Here is a 17,831-nt window from a genome sequence, read left to right as displayed (position 1 = left end):
TATATTTCTCCCGCCTGTGTGCATTTTTAATGCGGTAGGATACGAAGCATCCTGAAATGTGGCTGCAAGAGTTACAGAGGTCACCGCGAGCTTAATGTTGATCGATTGTAGATTGTTAGCTATCATTTTTGCTTTGTTGACATCACGACAACAGCCACCGACCTTGACTCAAGTGTTTCGGCGTAGATGCACAGTTGTCTGCCCCGTAAGAGGATAAAATATTGCAGAGGTAACACTTGTATTATTCTCTGTTGAAGTGGATAGAAGGCGGGCTTCACATCTAATGCTAATGATGAACACAAATCCTACTCTCTTTTAAGTGCAGTGGATGCTCAGGCAGGGGCCATATGGCTAGCAGGGGGATGGAGTCCATTTTCATTGTGTGTCTCATAATGGAGACAGGAGACAAATGGAGTCAGCGGGGTTACCGAGAAACGGAGTGGTTGCGGTGTTTATGCAACGCAGTATGTATTAGCGATACTGTGCGCGCTAATGTTTAGATTTAGAACAGCTTCTTGGCCCTCCGTCACTATGGAGTTAGCCCCGCCGTTTTCCATCCTCTCCACAGGGTTCAGAAGGTCATAACGCAAATTTGCATGCGGTGCCAAGTGATGCAGTGTTGTGTGACTCTGTGTGTGGGATGGACAGTGTGTGTGTGTGTGTGTGTGTGTGAGAGAGAGAGAGTTTGCACTGCGTAATGGCCTGGCTGATGCATTTTTTAGCTCTCAAATGGGATATATTTCCATCCCGTCGTCTGCTGTGTTCTTGATTAAATGAAGCGTGCTCGGGCGTCGCTCTCCGGATAGACGGCGAGGAGTTGCGCGGAACGCAGTGGGATGGAGAAAAAGACAAAGGGAACAAGTGCTCTACTTTGTTCTGATTTCACTCGCGCTGGATCGGAACGGGGGCGAATTTTTTGATTATGAAAGAAAGATGTATTTGTGCATGAGGCGTGCGTTTGAATTCTATGATGAAATCCTAGTTTATTAGGCTACGTGTGTGAAATATATTCTGGGATTAGTCTAAGAGGTTCTTCCATTAGAGAGAGCCTCATAAAAGAGAGGTGAGACCTGAGGTGCTCTCTTTATGCGTTCACGTTCAACATGGCTGTTATCGATACTCTAGCATATTTTTTAGGCCACTCAAGGGGATTGTAGCTAAGGTAATGTGTATGCTTCGAGGATGTCTCGTGTAAAATGAAGATGTATAATTTTAAATGACAAAGACTCCATTTTTGTTGATTCAATGAGAGCAATTTGCCTGCGCTTGCAAACTCCCGTAGGTCTTGATAGTCAATTTTCTTGCATTAAGCTAAGGGGCTTCAATTTCACATTCGAGCAATAAAGCAAGTCCTCCGCTCTTCCTCCTCTTCATATCTCATTCGCCCCTCTATTTATCCTCGTGGCTTGACATTTTCCCTCCTTCGTTTTCCCCCATTCCTCCCTCTAAACGCGGCCCTCGGTGGCACGTTTGAGGCATTAATTGAATAATGAATTCCTCTCATTAGCTTGTTTTTAATTATTTCCTTGCCCCCTTCTCCTCGCCGAGTATAAACTCATCAACTGTTTTCATCCTTCCACACAAATTGCCCATGAAAGACCGAGGGCTGGCGGAGTGTAGCTTTAGCACCCTGGCTCTATCAGTGGCTCCTAATGAGGGGACGGTTAGCCCAGGCGGAACAAGCCTAACACTGGCGTCGTGCACCAAGAGGCACAATACTAATTTAGCTCATTTAGTGTCCTTGGGCCAATTAAAGGGAGGTGAAAAGGGCCGAATCGCTTGCTGGAACTGTTTTCACTATAGGAGCTCTGGCCTTGCACAGGCCCAGACAGCAGCGGACCGAGCCTGTGTGTCTCTGATTGCTCGTTTGTTTGCAGTGTGTTGCACTAATGGAATTTATTTGCCCTATATTTTCCAGATTTGGCTTCTTTGAAGGGCCTTATTATTTGTGACACAGATTCCTTACCAGCTAAAGGGTAAATGGTCCTAAAGACCACTATGGTCTATTATTGTTCCCCCTAATAAATTATGCCGGTGCTGAATAGGCAATCTGGAGCATTATCTTGATGATATAATGAAATAAACACACATAAAAACTAGGGCTGTCAACGTAATGTGATAATAATGCGTTAACGTACATTTGTTTGAACTTATTTCTTTAACGCATTAACACAATCTTAAAGCTAGAACGAAGATACTGGCACCATATGAAACTAGAAAAATCGAAAGAATCCATTGGTACCAACCATGTCATACTAGCTTGTTCGAAACTTGCGCTAAACTTTGGTGAGAAAAAACTGTCATGGCCATTTTCAAAGGGGTCCCTTGACCTCTGCCCTCAAGATATGTGAATGAAAATGAGTGATATAGGTACCCACGAGTCTCCCCTTTACAGGCATGCCCACTGTATAATAATCACATGCAGTTTTGGGCAAGTCATAGTCAAGTCAGCACACTGACACACTGACAACTGTTGTTGCCTGTTGGGCTTCAGTTTGCCATGTTAAGATTTGAGCATATTGTTTATGCTAAATGCAGTACCTGTGAGGGTTTCTGGACAATATTTGTCATTGTTTTGTGTAGTTAATTGATTTCCAAAAATATATATATACATACATTTGCATATAGCAAGCATATTTACCCACTCCCATGTTGATAAGAGTATTAAATACTTGACAAATCTCCCTTTAAGGTACATTTTGAACAGATAAGAAATGTGCGATTAATTTGCGATTAATCGCATTTAAATATTTTAATCAACTAACAGCCTTAATGAAAACCTTTAATTAGTCCAGTTCTGCCCGCTGACGGCTGCAACACCACACTCATGTTCTGGTATCCACTCAGTCTTCTCTTCTCGTTGTTTGATGTTGCTTTCATTTTCTTCATGTATAAATGTGATCGTTTCAGCCTCACACTCATGATGTATGTCTTTTCTTTGCCTTAATGCCCACATTTTATTGATTTATGTTTTTGTTTTGTTTTCCTGTTTTATGTCCTTTGTTGGCTGACTGGGCCTTCTGTTGCATGCTTGTTGTCATGTCCCAGTTTGAATGTAGCCAGACAGTCAGCAGAGCCATGGGCCTCCAAGTCAACAAAGGTAAAGTTAACCCACTTACCCGCAACCACCTGTCCTCCCCCCCATCGTCTCCCAAAGACAGCCTGCCACATTGCTCACACACATCCAGACACGATTTCCATTCCGCGGTGCAAATGAGGGGGACTGTGAGTGGCAGAGAGTGGGCCTCATCCACCGACACCGTATAGCGGAGGCTTCTCGAGATGGCATTAGATGTTTATGCAGTAGCATCTTTTTCTAGTATTTGCTATCCCTACAAACTCCCCTTCACTTCTCTTTGTCATGCTTGCCGCTTGTAGCAGTTTCTCTCAGAAAATCGTGTAGCTTTCCTGAAACTTCAAGTATTGGGCGATTAGGTAAAAATTTCCAATTTGCGACTGTCGCACCTTTAACCAGTGACGGACATTGTATTTAAGGGTCCGGTTGACAATTCCTGGTGCACCCCAGTGATCTGTGGCGCCCCCATTGAATCTTACACACCAACAGCAAAAAGTATGTCTTTGTATCTTTCACCACACACACACACTTAGACAACTCTTACACAAACAGCTCTCCGAGAAAGAATGATTGGCAATTTTGCCTGCTGCTTTTTACAGGTAGAAAAATTAGACATAAACTTACAATTGTGTGTTGTAGAGGCTTTTTAACAACAACCTGGAATACTTGTAGCGGGGTAAAAAAGCCCCAATCGATATGTAGCGAAGTTGTTGGAGCCACTGAAGGGAATCAATTTGTGCCCAGACTTGAGGCAAACTGGGATATAAAAAGTACAAATGACATGACACCCATCCCCCCCCCCAAAACCAAATGTCTCATGACACAAACGTGAGCTGCCGGCCAGTCATCACAAGAGAACAGCTTCACCAAACACTACAAGACTTTTCTGTTTTTTTTGTACTGGTGTTGCTAGACTCATCTCAAGCTCTCACCCTGACCAGCCAACAAGAAAAACACCTGTTACTTCACAACACCTGTACATGTTGGACAAAGACCCCCCAAACAGAAGCAAGCCACCGCAAGCAGCGGTTTGCTGACAGGAACATAAAAAAAGCGATAGATAACACTGCAGAGGTACAGCAGGGGGAGTAAGCTTTATGTGTTTAGAGGCGGAACATACCGAGTCAGCAATGTCCACTTTATAGCCTAGCTTTAACTACTTTATGTGTTGTGTTAACACATACAGTATAAAAAAAATCAATTATGCAGATAGTGCAGATAGCATTTCCATGCAATAATAACCAGATTCGTTATCCTCTTTCAACATTATTTAGAAAACATGAGCTCCGAAGCCTCTAGCGCTGCACAGCATCTTCACCGCTACGCCTCTTAGAGTCCGATTACTCATACGCCTACATGCCGTCCTTTCTTTTATCCCCGTTATAGTAGTTGTAGTTGCTATTAGTGGTGCGTATAGCGTGTTGAATCCTTCAGTCATTCTGCCCTTGCTTTGTCAGTTTTTTCCTCTAAGCTTTGACAGGTTAAAAAAAAAAAGTACGGCCTGTTCCTACACAGTTTTATGTGTGTACACATGCTCACATAGATCACTTGTTTCTGTTCATGCATGCATGTTGAGTGTGTATTTTTGACATAAGAGAGCTGGTAAGAGATGGAGAGAGAGAGAGAAGGGGTAAGCACAAAGCAACAACTGCCTGTTCACCTGCTGAAGGTGTGGGAACAATGCTATTGTTTCAGGGCAGAGTTGTCAGTGACTGTGATCCCTCCTCCCCACCCACCAACCACCACCCCTTCTTCTCTCTCTTCCTTTTCCCCTCTCTCGTCATCCCCCCCTCCCACCACCTCCTTGTCTTCTCCCTCCCATTTCATCACCACAGAGGGAAAAGCGATGGAGCATTTCGTCTGCCGGAGGTGAAAAGAACTCGTCGAGTGTAAGTAGAGGGGTTCCTGGCAGAGAGAGAGAGAGAGGGATGAGATTTGGGGGGGCTTTGGGGCAAGAAGGAGGCAGGCAGAGATGGGCGAAAGGGAACGGATAGACACGCAGTAGCAGCACAATCGCGTTAGCCTAGTCTCCCAGGGATAAAGTTGGGCTTAACTGCAGAATTACCCACACTCCTGCATTACAAAATGTTCCTTCGCCAGCATTTAGCATGCAAATTGGCTCCCAGATTATGCCTTTTGTATTCATTTTACCAACTGTCAGGCTGTGATGCAGGGAGAATGATAATCAGGCAGATATTGCCCCCTAGCGCTCTGGCGACGATCATCATCACACTGCAGGGGGGGGCTGTGTTACTGCAGATCAATGACTTGTGTGTGTGTGTATGTGTGTCTGATGAAAAGATAGACAGGGATTGAAGGGGGTGAATAGCTCAAAGTGATTTACATTTGAGTACTTTATGAGAGCTGGGGCGATGAAGGGCAGGTGGGATTGTTGAAAAAGGAAAACAAAATGACAAGCTGAAGGAGATGAGCTGAGTTTCTGGGAGATAGAGTTGACCAGATACAGTACAAATAGGCACACTGAGCACGCGCTTTAGGGATGTGTTGTACTGCAAGATATGCTTTGTGAATATTCAACTCCCATGTTGTCCAAAAAGCTCTGCTGCAGCTGGGTCCATCATGTCTGCAAAACACACCACAATTAGTCTGTCTTTTCTGTCTTTGTATGTTTCGCTCCACCAAGAGTCATCTGGGGCAGCGATCCCTCGTGTCTTCCCCCGGCTCGTATCTTGCGAAATCACCATCTCGGCGAGATAACGAGTCTGAATTTGAATAATGGCCCTTATCTGATGCATAATGCTACCTCTAATTCCGTTTTTAACTAATCCCCTCAACATGTATTTTACATGCGTGGTGGGCACATCTGCGGACCACATGCAGAGATCACAGACCTCCAGCCCCGGAAGGTTTCATGCTTTTATCAGTCTGAAAAAGTCACTGATTAGGAGAGGTGGGAGATAAAGGAGCACAGGTAGTTGTTTTTTGATGATAGAAAGAGAGAAATGTGCCTTGAACTACAGGTGTGTGTGTGTGGTCCTGCTTTCTAGTGTTTGAGAGGATTAATCACTGCTAAGAAATGGTTAGATTCTGTAAGTGTGTGGGTGTGCATGTGGGTGTGTGTGTACGTGCGTGCGTGCGTGCGTGCGTGTGTTTGTGTTGATATTTGCAAAGGTAATGAATCAAATTTAGTTTCTGTGAGTGCATATTTGAATGTATCTATCTCCAAATCTGTATACTGGCCAAGGCAATGGTTTCCAGGTACTTCATTTAAAGGAAAATTCCAGTTTATTACGATTTGGGTCTTCTTTGGATGGCGATCATTTATATCCGAAATGCAAACACTGTCCTCACCAAATTCAATTGCTGAAATTTGTTGGGAATGACATTGCTATGAAGTCCAACATGGCAAGAAACGTGCGGTCGGCCAGTTTAGTGAGATTATCTAATCCACTTTAGTTAGAGATAAAAACCAATTGTATAGAAGTCTATGAGAAAATGACCCAACTTCTCACTTGATTTATTACCTCAGTAAACATTGTAAACATGAGTTTATGGTCTCAATCGCTAGTTTCAAGCCTTCTTCAATACAGCATGATGTCCATTTAGTAAATTACGGTCCCGTTTAAAGTCAAATATATGATAAAGCAGGGTATGATTTAGCCACAGTCCACAAACCAATGGGTGATGTCAAGGGGAATACGTCCACTTCTTATATACAGTCTATGATTGAAAGCTAGTTTATTTAAAGGGACTGTGTGTAGGATTTGCGGGGATCTATAAGCAGAAATGGAATATAGTATTCATAACTACTGTATGTTTTCATTAGTGTATAATCACCTGAAACTAAGAATCGTTGTGTTTTCGTTAGCTTAGAATGAGCCCTTTATATCTACATACAGAGCGGGACGGAGTCCGCCATGTTGCTCCGCAATGTTTCTGGCCAAGAACAGACAAACCACAAACTGGCTCTAGAGAGAGCCTTTTATGTTTTTACATTCGATGAAGGCCACCGTAGTTCTCAAACACGCTTGTGAAACGGCTAACGTGAGCCGCAGAGTGTAAAACCGTGGTACCGCCAGCCGCCGTCTGACTTCTGTTGCTCCTTAAGTAGTGTTATTATGGTAAGGATGACCTCTGAGCGAGGCGAATGGCGTTACCACGATTCTGCACTCAGCGACTCTAGTTACTGCAGTACTGTTAAGGCAGGAGTGAGTGAAGGGGTACTGTCGGTTGCAATCTGCAACCACACCGCTGGTGTCCTGCACACTGTACCTTTTAAGAATGTAAGTATAATACCATCTGGAAATATTTAAAGGGGAACTCACACGTTTACATATCAAACTCTGTTTACAGGAAGTAGTGCTGCATTTGTGGACGTTTTGTGAACCCAGAGGGAGCTGTGCGAAGTCTGATAAATTGCCTCAAGTGATGTCACTCGAGATAGCGTCAGTTGGGGCTGAAGACTACAAGTTTGAAAATGAAACTAATACTTTCTCTTCTAAATAAGTTTAACTAATCTACCTTGTCCTGTTTCTTGCCCTGTCAGACAACACATCAGCATTGTCAACAAAGTTATTAGTACAGATAAATATGGTGTCCAAAACCATCAAAATAAGAACCAGGTTGTATGAAACCAGAACTTCCCTTTAACTGAGATTTTATATATTTTCTTTTTACGTCCACGTGGTGCCTTAATATATGCAGCTCATTTTTCCTGACATGGCCCTTTCCCTTGTCCTCCTTCTCCATCAGGACAAGTCAACCCCGGAGGACCAGAGCTCCTGGGACAGCTTCAAGACCATGACCCCCGAGCTGTCCATCGTGCCTGGGGAGCAGAAGGACCGGATGGAGCTGCACAATAAGAACTGGGACTCGTCCTCCGCTAACACGCCCGACTCGTCCGAGGGAGACTTCCAGACTGAAGTGTGAAGACACGCACACACGTACACGCACTCACTTGAATACACTACGTGCTCACGCCGAGACGAACTTCTGAAAAAGCTATACATAAAGTACATGATTTCTCGCAAAGATCTCTCTCACACACACACACACACTGCTACCCGTCTCCTGCAACGTGCTCTGTCGGATCCCATACTGTATTTGTTTACTGCTGCAGTGGACAGACATGGAAAGAAGACTGTTCTACCCTATATTTTCGCAAAGACTATTGAAAAAGAAAGAACAGGGGCTCGACACGTCTGGGAAAATTTTTAAATGAACTTAAAAAAAAAAAAACTATGAAAAACTTATTTCTGAGAAAAATGTCTTGATTTTATTCTGGAGAAAAAAAAGAAAATCTCTTTCAATTGTTTGATGATTTGGGGGGGAGAAAAAGAAAAAGAATATTTCTGCACCGTTCAGTTCTTTTTATAGCAAGGGGAAAAAAATCTCACTGAGGTTTCTCACACTGGTAGCCCCCCTAGGCACCCTGCTTTCATTTATTTCCTTTTCCCTTCTAATGGATGACGGCGGCTTTCTATCTCTCAGTCTTTCCTTTTTTATTTAAATTTTTTCCTTTTTGTCATTTTGGATGCAAAGAAGGATGGGGGACGGGGAAGAGCTGCTCATTGATATGTGCCATCCTCTCTGCTTTTTTCAGGTTCCAGTTCAACAATCCCATCCATCCATTCCTCTCACATCCTCTGTGTCAACATGGTATTCCCCCCTTTTTTTGTGTACTTTCTATGGTTTAGTTTTTAAAAAATGTCCACCTCTATGGCTTTTAATGAAAAAAAATAATACGATTGAAACAACTGTTCAAGAAGAATTGATTTATTTTCAGACTGATTTCTGCTTCTGCTGCCTTTTTCATTATTTTTGTCTTTTCATTTCCTGTGAGAATTAACCCATGTGAAACTTGGTTTAGGACACACACACACACACACAGCACATAAATGTGAGCTTACTTTCTGAGGTACTGTGTGCCGCATGTTATCCAACCACGAGGGAAAAGAAGGATAGCGATCGTCATGCAGATTCTTCTCCCTCCCCCCCCCCGAGTGTTTGGAGATAAAAAGCCTTTACAGATTGCAGCATCTGAATCCATTTCAGCCATCACCAATCCCAGTGGAAAAAGAGAATATCTCAGTCATTTCCAGCCCAAATGGAATCTGTGCGAGCTCCGTTTAGCATCTCTCGCTCCGCAAAAATGTCGGCTTATCGGTTTAGCGCCTAACTCGCTCTTCCCGTTAAGCTGGGCATACGCTGTACGATTTTAGAAATGTTGTGTAATTCCTACTTCTACTGTACGAATAGAATAATTTGCGATGTGAAGCCAAATCTCACAATTTATATGCGCACACTGTACGGTCCGATCGTCAGCCACGACTTGAGTGCTGCCTTGATCATCTGTGTCATCCTGTCTGCTGAAACGTCTAAAAAAAAAAAAAAAGAGGCGCCGGCGTATATGGACTCTCAGGCGGCTAGGAAGACATAGACAGTATGGCTTGTCCATTGTGCAGAGAGAATTGGAAGTAAGCTGGCTACGTTTTACTGTGAACGGACGACCAAAAGTTGTCAGAAATTCATCCCACTGTCCGACGACCGGTCGGGAGGAGTTAATCGGTCTTCGTTCCCCCCTGTACACTGCACGGAAAACGACGCCCGACGAAGCTGTAATTCGACTCTAATGTGATTTGTGCGGCTTAAAATTCGGGCGAGAAACGGGCTAAAATCGTACAGTGTATGGCCACCTTAACTGAGGGAATATTGTTAGCTTCACGTGACCTGAGGAGGTTATCGCAGCCAATTACATCTAAAACTAGATACCACCTGAGCCAAACGTTCTTCTTTTCCTAAGAACCCCATCATGGATTTACAGATAGACAAGCCGTCCTTTGCTCTCGTCTACCACCTCATTCTCCTTCTCTTGCTGCCCACCCAGCGTCGTGCTCCCAGGAGGCATGAAATCTTAATGTTAGCAGCGACGCCAGATGTATAATTCCTCCCTCACATGGATCCCCGTCCGTGTGATCGTATCCTGCATTTGTGCACACAGCAGCAGCTGCAGAGAGAGAGGTTGCAAATAGAAAGATAGAGTCACAGAGGTTATGAGGGTACAAGGTGGCAGGCTGAAAAAAAAAAAGCGGCGATGCTTCCTGCTTGACATTCTGCATCCGTGCTTCGGTCGCTACAAGAGGACAACCGGCTTCCTGCTGTTGCAACATTAGCACATCAGTCCCGACAGAGAGCAAGTGTCAGGGTGCAGGATGAAAGCCAATAGATGGCTCGATAACTTTTCTGTCTATGTTCAAAGTGGCTCCCATTAATCTGACAGTCTGGAGGAGAGAGAGATGAGAGACAATTTAGGGTCGGAAAAAAGTGCAAGAGGAAAAATGGCAGCCAAGGAAAGAAGATCCAAAAATATGTAACGAGAAAGCTAGAGGCGGCAGAGATTCAGATTAAGAAGTTCAAAACAGTAATTATCCGGGGATGGCGATTTGTCCTGACATTTACCAATGCAGCCCTCAAACCATCTGTTTAAAGATCCCTAATGTGGTAGCAGTGCGGCGCGGCGCAGATGGTAAGCAAGAGTGCGGCCCTCCTAACCTTTCAAGCTAATCAGCCGATAGGCGAACGTACAGCCGCGCTCCCTCTCGGAGGAGCGAGATAGGTTCGGTTTACCAGGTTGCAGAGCTGAGGTCACATTCACCAGACCTTCTGTGATGCTCAGCCATCCAGATCTACTGTACTGTATGGAGTGTCCAAACAGAATAAAAAGCAGTACTCAGTCAATGGGTGTTAATCTATAGCTGAAGAAAATATCAGTCTCAGGGGAAACAGATTTGACCTTTACACAGACTAATTAGGTTTCTTTTTATACATATAAAACTGAACATCAGAGGGAAAGCTCTAGATGAATTCTCCATAAAGCCTTGTTCCCATGGTAACTTATAAATGGTATTTAAAGAAAGAAAGAGAAAGAAATGTGAATGTTTGATTTCAGCGCAGTATGAGATTTAGTTACCTCTTCTGTTGGTGAGCTTGTCCATATTTTTGCTCATTGCATATGAACTGTGTGACAGATTTCACCTAAATGAGGGCTGGACTTTTAAGTTTTCATCTTCAGGAACGGTAAGTGAGATTGCTGCTTGATTGAGATGTTTGACCGATCACTACAACTAAAGCCAAGTTCACACTACACAACTTTCAAGGTCGTCAGATCTCTGTACTGTTCACACTACACAACTTGCTGTCTTGTAAGTCGTTGTTTTAACACTACGTGACTGACCGGCAACAGAGGGTCACACACTAACAAGATCTTTCACCAGGAGGAATCCCTGATGAGGTTTCCAAACTACGTTTTGTCACAAAAACACGCGAGAAATACACCGTAAATTGCGTGATGTTGTTGGCACGTGTTAACATAAATAGCCTGTTTCCACGCTCTTATTATTTATTCCTCTAGGTGCAACAACAACTTTGCTCCTTGTTGCAAACGCAACACATACAGTAAAGTTGCTATTGTTACAGGCGTCGGCGAGGCCTCTTGGCGAGCGTCTTTGTGCAGTTCACACATGACGCTCGAGCGCCGATGTGCAAGCTGCAAGCCAACGCCAATTTGCCTCTGATCTGGGTCGGGTAGCGTAAAACCAGGGCTAAAGTTGTGTAGCGTGAACAAGGTGTTAAAGGATCATTTTACTATTTTCTTTTCTATGATGAACTGAAGTTGGTGATAGGAGTTGTTTACTATGTCATCTTGTTTTCCGTTATGTGTTGAAAGCCTGCCAAACTCAACAAGCCCATAAAGAAATATAAAACACAGGCCAATTCCCAACTTAAGGCGACTCCTACTACGCTCACCTTCACCTCCACCTTTCAGCCTTTCAATGCTTAGCTGTTAACCGACTGCTCCAACCATCCAGTTGATTTATTACTGAAAACCCCCTCCCTTTCCTTTTCTCTCATTTTTGTTCTTTTTATACATAAGATTGTACAAAGTAGTCCTCTAATGTTTTCATAGTGTCTTTTTATATGAAAATAAATTTTCAAATTGATCTCGTTGTCTCGCTGCTTCAAGGGCATCTGTGGATGAGAACAACTCAGCATCTTCCTTGACTTGCAGTGTACTCGCAATCCCATGTTTTCATAATATCACTCTGGGTGTCGGGCATGACAAACTCTGTTACCCAGAAGCATCGGAGCTTAACTGTGACCAATCGGAGGCCCCGCTGGTCTGTCTGAAAATGTAAGAGGAGCAACTCTGTGGGTTTTGAAGTCATGTTGCACTGGAATAACCACAGGGAGAAAATGTCAACTCAAAGTGATTATTTCATTAAAAATGTATAAAGTTTGAGCGATATTTATGCTAATAACAATCCTCTTCCAGAGCGGATGTTCCCCAAAACTGGTTTTGTTATGTAACGTGGTGAAAATAGTCACAGTGGACAGGCTTTGGTTGTCCATAGTCAGCGGTGCTGGAATGAAGGAACAAGAGCCAAGAGATGACGCCGTGCGCATGCCTCCGTCGCTCTACGTCCGCCCTCCAAGGGGCTTGTGGCTAATTAAGTGTGGATGAGTCGGCCCGTGGAGCTGCCATCGGTCACCCTGGAGAAAGGCCACCAACTGGAACTTTCTCAAGGGAGTGCGAGGGATGAGAGAGAGGTCAGAGGAGGAAGAAGAAAATAGAGAAGCCAGCCCCGAGGACCAAATGCATTGTGACAGAGTGAAGGCAAGGAGGGGGGTTTTCACATTACCTCTGGCAGTAGAGTCACAGTGATTAGAGTGCCTCCTGGTTATTTTTCCCTGAGGTTTGTGGGTAATTAAGTTCTGGTACTGGTGTGTCACCAGTGACCTAAGGAGAGACGCTGCTGACAAATAATAATACGGCGAGACAAAGTGAAGAGTGGTCAGACATGAGTTGGAGGAAGACATAACAAATTTCAAGTTGACTGAGGCTGTGTCCACCAGGAACGGCTTGTCAGTGCTGCCTTTTGCTTGATATTTACAATAAAGACAGGACATGCTATTGCGTGTTCCTGACAGCACTGGGAGAAAAAAAGTGTGTTTTAGTGCTCACAACAGCAAGTCCTGAAAGTTTAATATCGCCGAGTCAAACGCAAGAGCGATGCAACGAGCTCCGCTGTGGCTTTTCAATAGTGATGCAGAATAAGAACATGAAGCATTAGACTTTTCATGCATATAGTCAAACTGATGAGATTCTTTTCTTCTGTGTGTTTTGGCTGCATCGTCTGTAACAAGCAGTTATTGTTGCGCTGTTTAGTCTTGTTTATTCCCAGGGATCACTGCACAAAAAGGCTAGCCAGCACAGTGACATAACTCCCGAAACAAACAAGCATGGACTGTTCTACAGAGGCCAGGAACATAGAGAACACGATAATGATTTATGCAATATTAGTATATTGTATACAAGGATTTTTTACTGTGTGTCAGTTGGTTTAAACGGATAGTTTGACCGTCGGTGTGGCCCCAGCTTGGAGAAGCAGACAAAAGTTAGCACACGGAAGGAAAGCACTGTACTGCTGTGGACAGGGCCGGCAAACAAAACATAGTTAAGCCAACTAAAAGAAAGACCCACCTAAAAGAATCAATATCAGTTTAAGTGTACGCTATATTTAGAATATTTTCACCGCTTTACCTTGCCGTCAGCCATCTCCGATGGGGGAACTGAAGTCATGTCCATCCAGGCTCTTGCCAATGCCACCAGACTCCATTGAAAAAAACTGTAATTTTACCTCACAGAACACAGGGTTAGTTTGTGCTGTTGTGTGACTTTGGTGAATCTGAACTAAACAAAGTCACACAATAACACAAACAAACTAACCGATGGAGGCAGTGGTAGACCAGTAACTCCTGTGTTCTGCAAGATAAAATTGCAGTTTCTTTCAATGGAGTCTGGTTGCTTTGGCAAGAGCATAGATAACGGTTTCAGTTCCTCGTCGAAAACACAGACTGTATGGTGGTGTCACTGCGAGGTAAACCACTGAAAATATTCTAAATATAGCGTACACTTAAACTGTTTTCTTTTAGGTGGCTGAAATACCTTTTAGTAAATTGCTTTGCTCCCGTGCTCCTGTCCGCCTCTCCAAACTGGGGGCGTGCCGACCGTCGTCTACTGTAGGTAATACACTGACTACGGATGTGTACCTCATACAACCCCACTTCAAACACCCAACCTATCCCTTTAAGGTAATTTGATGGATTTCACTTAAGTACAATATCAACTAAGGTGCATCCTGCATCGTTACCTAATCATGTGGCCTGTGTCTAAATCTAGTTTTAAGACCTTTATCGTTGTTTATATTGTATAATGCATACTTAAAAATAAAGTTGTGTTTCATCATGTCAGTAGAAACTAATTGACACACAGAAAAACAAACTGCCACTAAAGATTATGTATTCTTGGTTGCTTGTCATGTTTCCATAGTTTCCTGTTTTATTTTGAAAGGCTTAACTTCTCCGTCATTTCAGTTCCTGTCCTCGTGTGTTTCCCGCCTCCTTGATTAGTTTCACCTGTCCCTCGTTAGCCCTGCACTCACCTGACCTCTGCTCACCTGTTTTCACTCCGACATTAGTCAGTTACTACATATACATGCGGGTCCACTTCCTTTGTTCCGTCATCAGATCATCATCATTGGACTTTTTGATCACTGTAAGCCTGAAAATAAATCACTGTATTCATCCGGCTGCTTCTTCATCTGTCCAATCTGTTTCCCTGCATTGACAATCATAACAGCCACAGATTACATAATTGTAATGACAGCTGTACTTTAAATGATTTAAATGATATGCATTGCTACATATCTGTTGCTATTGCAAAGTCGGTGGCGGTAGCTAATGCAAAGATCTGAACAACGCGGCAAAAAAAAGGCAGTGAAGAAGTGTAGCTAGCAAACATTGTTATAAAGAATGCACAGTTGCAGATATGAAAAAAATATTTTTGCTAATGTTTTATGTCCTCATAAAAATTGCGTTGCAAAGTGTTTTGAATGTAAACACAACTTTTTGTTTGTGTACAATAAAACTTTACAGGGCACCTTTAAACGCACAGTATGTAATTTCTGCCACTAGGGGTCTCTCAATCGAAACAATAACAAAAGATGGACTTTGATGACGTCGTGAAGCAGCGTGGGATCATGGGAGTTGTCGTCTTCATTGCTGAGCAACCACCATCGCTGATGAAAATCTGACGTGACTCAGGCAGAAACCGTGTTCACGGACGAGGTAATGTATTAAAGTTTTATTCCCGTTACGTTTAGTCATGTTTATTCATGTTATTCTATTTCATTCTAATGTAATATTAGTAATGTAATGTAGTATTAGCTTGGTGGCTGGCATAAGCCATTTGTCTTAGGAGCACATAGTAGTAAGCTGGATCGATATTGAAATATATCAATATATTAGGTCTCTACTAGATTACTGTATAGCAAAATGGCACGCAATTAATAAAAAATTATGCCATATGGAAGAAAAAAATGCATCACGAGTGAGCAATATAAACAATAGTAAACAATAGAGTGGCTCGCTGACTTCCTTCCTCACTCTCTGACGCATCATCTGGTGGTTCCTCGGAAGTTAGAGTAACTAGTTGGGGTTAAAGGTGATATGACGCCATTGATAGGCGACCAAATGAAACGCAGTGTTACATTGAATAAAGTTACAGATTTCTCTGGGTTTGAACATAGTTGGAAACATTTGGGATAATGTAAGTAATCCGTATACATTTTAATGCGGAAATGTTACATATTATACCTTTTAACGAAATATAAAAGCTTTCTTAAAAGAGACATATCTTAAAGGGTTAATTCGGGTGTTTTACTTACAGCAGATGGCGGTTGGTGTGCCCCCAGCATTGAGAAACAGATAGGAGTACCGGCACGGAGCAAAGCCATGTACTGCTGTGGACGGGGATGGCAGAAAAATGTGTTTCAGCCACCTAAAAGAAAGGCTCACCTAAAAAAATTATATCCATTTAAGTGTACGCTATATTAAGAACATTTTCTGACAGAGAACTGAAGGCGTTACGTATCTGTACTGTTTTTGTCATCTGTGCCTGCTGGCTTTGGAGAGAGCATAGATAAGTTTCACTTTCAGTTTAGCTCCCCGTCAGAAAGGAGAAAGAAAGTGCTGTCTGAGGCAAGATAAAGTGGTGAAAATATTCGAAATAAAGCATAAACTTAAACAGATATAGATTTTTTTTTTTTTAGGTGAGCCTTTCTTTTAGGTGCCGTCCTCGTCCACAGCACTGTATTGCTTTGCTCTGGTGTCGGTGCTCCTGTCTGTTTCTCCAAGCTGGGGAAACGCTGACCATCGTCTACTGTAAGTTACCTACTAAGTACCTCATACAACCCCACTTCAAAACACTTGAACAATCCCTTTAACCTTTCTGCTGGAAGAAGACCTGTCAAATCAACCGTTCAATAATCATCAGTTATCTTTTTTGGGGGGAATTTATACACAAAAGCTGTGAAAAACTAAAAAAGAGCCTTTTGGACAAGGCCTCAGGCTGTTTTAACTCTGCAGTGAGGTGATTTCAAGTGAGAGCAAGGGGACATGGAGAGTGAGAACGACTAAGATTGACAAGCAAAGTCATAAAACAAGCAGGTCAAACACCACAGGGAGGAGAAACAAAGAACACCCCTGGAACATAGAGGAATTTGGGCAAAGTGGCAGTGTGAGGTATCATTGGGAGCATCGAACAACCTGTGAGTGGAAGGACATGTCTCACTTTGACACTGCAATAAAGTGAAAGTGCGCAGAGGCGTGCAAGGATGACGTTTTTTAGTCCTGGGACAGAGGAACAGTGGAAATCCATTGCTCTAATGGTTATAGCGTGTCTAGCTGTCCCTCCTCGGTGGCTGACAGATGGTTGCGTCCCACAGGCTCCGGTGCCATGCTGCTACGCAGAGAGGACACTGAGGATGGAGCAGACCGGCGGATTAGAAGGGAGGATGGTGTGGACGAGGCCAGAGTGGACAGGAGCGCAGATGAAAGTAAGAATTAGATGCAGGGAAATTGCTTCTGTGAAGGTTTTCTTGAGATTTTAATGCAAAGGAGAAGATCACAACGTAAACTGAGTCATCTGAACACCAAGTGAAAGCCCTTAATAAGGCTTTTGGACTATGCCATAGACATCTCCTTTTCTGATGTTTGACTAAACAGCTTATTCTCATCTGTGCTGTTATGGATCAGATCCCTGAATGCTTCGCGATGCCAACATTTTCGGTTTTGGCCCAGTTCTTTGTTGCTGACGGCGCAGCCAGACTGCTCCTTTGAGACTGCCTTCCCACAATGGCGTTAGATGGCTGTCCATATGAAATGCCCTTGCTGTTCCTCGTCCAAATTCTGGACCCTGCTAATCTATTGAGTGTCTAAGTCCCCATCATACAGACCGGGATAAAACACAAGTGGTCTTTGACACTTTGAGGGTGATTTATTCAGAGCTGAGGTAAAGGACTCATTGAAGCTTCTTTTGGCTTCCACCAAGCTCTCTCCACAAAGCACTCCTCACATATCATGGCAACCTACATTTAGTCAGAATGAATTGCCTCTCCACACTGCCAAGGGCTTCTCGAAACACTGGCATAATTTAGCGGTAGGCTTAAGCTAATGCAATCTACCACAGCCTCTCTCTCTCTCTCGCATGCCGAGGAATGCAGCGCCTGGGACTTGCTAGATGTTTAACAGCTACTTGGCCTCCTTCATATGCTTCCATGAGGCGAGAAAAACCAAGAAAAGAACACAGGATGAGGCTGTGCAGGCGGCTTTAAAACCTCCGGGCCGTGTGTGTGTGTGAGAGGACAGGGTGTAGGAGATGCGCTGACAGAGACGG

At 43.5% G+C, this 17,831-nt stretch overlaps 1 protein-coding gene across 7 annotated transcripts in view; it reads left to right on the top strand.

The window, feature by feature from the left end:
- Positions 1–11,830, top strand: part of adgrb2 (adhesion G protein-coupled receptor B2) — a 318,655-nt gene extending 306,825 nt beyond the window's left edge. For 5 of the 7 annotated variants that reach the window (XM_074613905.1, XM_074613901.1, XM_074613900.1 and 2 more), the window contains 3 exons: positions 4,912–4,965; positions 7,790–7,960; positions 8,640–11,830. In XM_074613905.1, coding sequence (XP_074470006.1) covers positions 4,912–4,965; positions 7,790–7,960; positions 8,640–8,885 — 471 coding nt within the window. In that variant the 3' untranslated portion in view covers positions 8,886–11,830. Of the gene's footprint in view, positions 1–4,911; positions 4,966–7,789 lie in introns of all 7 variants that reach the window. The other 2 variants (XM_074613902.1, XM_074613904.1) reach the window with 1 other exon arrangement.
- The last annotated feature ends 6,001 nt before the right edge of the window (positions 11,831–17,831 follow it).

Source organism: Sebastes fasciatus, chromosome 17 (genome assembly GCF_043250625.1).
Source record: "Sebastes fasciatus isolate fSebFas1 chromosome 17, fSebFas1.pri, whole genome shotgun sequence".
Taxonomy (NCBI): Eukaryota; Metazoa; Chordata; class Actinopteri; order Perciformes; family Sebastidae; genus Sebastes; species Sebastes fasciatus.
The sequence above is the reverse complement of the archived record's forward strand: the minus strand, read 5'-3'. Positions and strand labels throughout refer to the sequence as shown.